The following is a 1,896-nucleotide window of genomic DNA, read 5'->3' as shown; positions in this document are numbered from 1 at the left end:
GCTTGTGCTTTCTGAAAATTTATGGTGTCAGATGATGGGTTTTTCTGATTGTGACTGAGAGCATGCAGAAAAATGTGCTTGGCAAAATGCACAGAACTGCCAGTCTCTTGAGGGCTTCCTTGCCTCTTTCTCTGGAAAGAGGACAGAGATGAATATGGGAGTAGGTCTACTCTTGTGGTGTAATAATTCTCAATTACAAGTGCTTTGACATGATATTTCCTACCTGTGCTGTGCTGATGGCTTGATGTTTGCTCCTGGTTCACTGTGGGTGTTGAACAAATTATATTGCCTGTAGATTAGCAATACGTAAGCAAAAGGGAAGGCTGTGACAGCGACTGTTTAACAGGGAGTGGGTTAGGAGGTTTTCTACCTTGGAAAAAGTATGCTTGGAGTTAAATATTAATTAATGGCTTGCTTTATTTTTTTTTATTTGAGACAAGGGGGCAGGGAAGAAGGAGGGAGAGAGGAGGCAAAAGGTAAAGCAAATTCATAAGACTTCCTTCATTTGCTGTTTATTTACTAATGCATGAACACAGTTTTGTGGTGGAGCTCTGTCAGGTCAAATAAATCCACATCTGTCCTTCCACAAAGGCCCCTTTCAGCCACATACAGCTTTTCTGGACAGGTAAAAGATTTTCCATATAAGCACCCCAGCCCCGCCACAAACCCTCCTCAACTGTGAAAGTTGGATGAGAGAGAAGGATGAGTGCCTCTACTTCCATGGTCCTCTACTACTGTATAACTTACAGGTTTTCAAACTGTTCTCCTCATACCTTTTTGAGACATCAGTGCTAACACACAATTTTTACTATACAATTAAAGGTGGTGGAAAAAGGGTAACTAGTACCCCGAGCCCCCAACAAACAGTTTTATTTCTTAACTAGTGGGTGTGGGATGCAGAATCTGCAGACATATCCCCTCTCCCAAAGTCCATGCAGGCTGCTTTTGGCAAGTTACCCACTTTGCATTTTCTAGAGAAGGTGGTTGAGATTTTCAGAGGTGGGTATCAGTGAATGTGGTGTGTTCCTTGGTGACTGTGCTGAAGCCTTTGATGACATTGACAAGATCTTCTTCATCTACGTACTGTTAGGAGGGAAGAAAAAAGAGTCATGTAAGCCAAACCTGTCCTACACTAAAATGAGATTGTTCATTCAATTCTTTTTCCACACCCCAGAAATGGTCCTGAAACAGCTTACGTGCATTTCTATTTTTCTACTTTTTCCCCCTTCTTCACAGCATGAACTAAGAACCAAAAGCATTCAAAGCATCTGACCCCAAAACAGCTAGTTTTCATGGTAAGTAGTAGGTTTAAAATACCTCCTTACAAAGGGAAGGAAATCAGTGTCTATTACAGTGAGGGGGAACTTATCATAGAATCATCGACTATCCTGAGTTGGAAGGGAGCCACAAGGATCGTTCAGTCCCCCTTCTGGCTTCCTGCAGGACTACCCAAAAAACAGACAAAAAAAAAGTCATGTAAGCGAAACCTGTCCTACACTAAAATGAGATTCTGTTCTGAGATTCTGATTCTGTTCCTATGTCTGAGAGCATTGTCCAAATGCTACCTGAACTCCAGCAGGCTTGGGGCCTTGGCCACTTCCCTGAGGAGCGTGTCCCAGTGCCCCACCACCCTCTGGGTGCAGAACCTTTCCCTAACACCCAGCCTGACCCTCCCCTGTCCCAGCTCCAAGCCGTTCCCTCGGGTCCTGTCGCTGTCCCCAGAGAGCAGAGCTCAGCGCCTGCCCCTCCGCTCCCCTCGTGAGGGAGCTGCAGGCCGCCATGAGGCCTCCCCTCAGCCTGCTCTGCTCTGGGCTGAACAAATCAAGGGCCCTCAGCCTCTCCTTATACGTCTTCCCCTCTAGGCCCTTCACCGTCTTTGTTGCTCTCCTTTGGACA

General features: G+C 45.7%; 1 protein-coding gene across 1 annotated transcript in view; it reads right to left on the bottom strand.

Annotated features, from left to right (window-relative positions):
- Positions 1–993: 993 nt before the first annotated feature.
- USH2A (usherin) overlaps positions 994–1,896 on the bottom strand; it is a 422,856-nt gene continuing 421,953 nt past the window's right edge. The window contains 1 exon segment of the mRNA XM_050709829.1: positions 994–1,083. Coding sequence (XP_050565786.1) covers positions 994–1,083 — 90 coding nt within the window.

The sequence above is a fragment of the Cygnus atratus genome, chromosome 3 (genome assembly GCF_013377495.2).
Source record: "Cygnus atratus isolate AKBS03 ecotype Queensland, Australia chromosome 3, CAtr_DNAZoo_HiC_assembly, whole genome shotgun sequence".
Classification (NCBI taxonomy): domain Eukaryota; kingdom Metazoa; phylum Chordata; class Aves; order Anseriformes; family Anatidae; genus Cygnus; species Cygnus atratus.
This window is presented reverse-complemented; position numbering and strand designations above follow the sequence as displayed.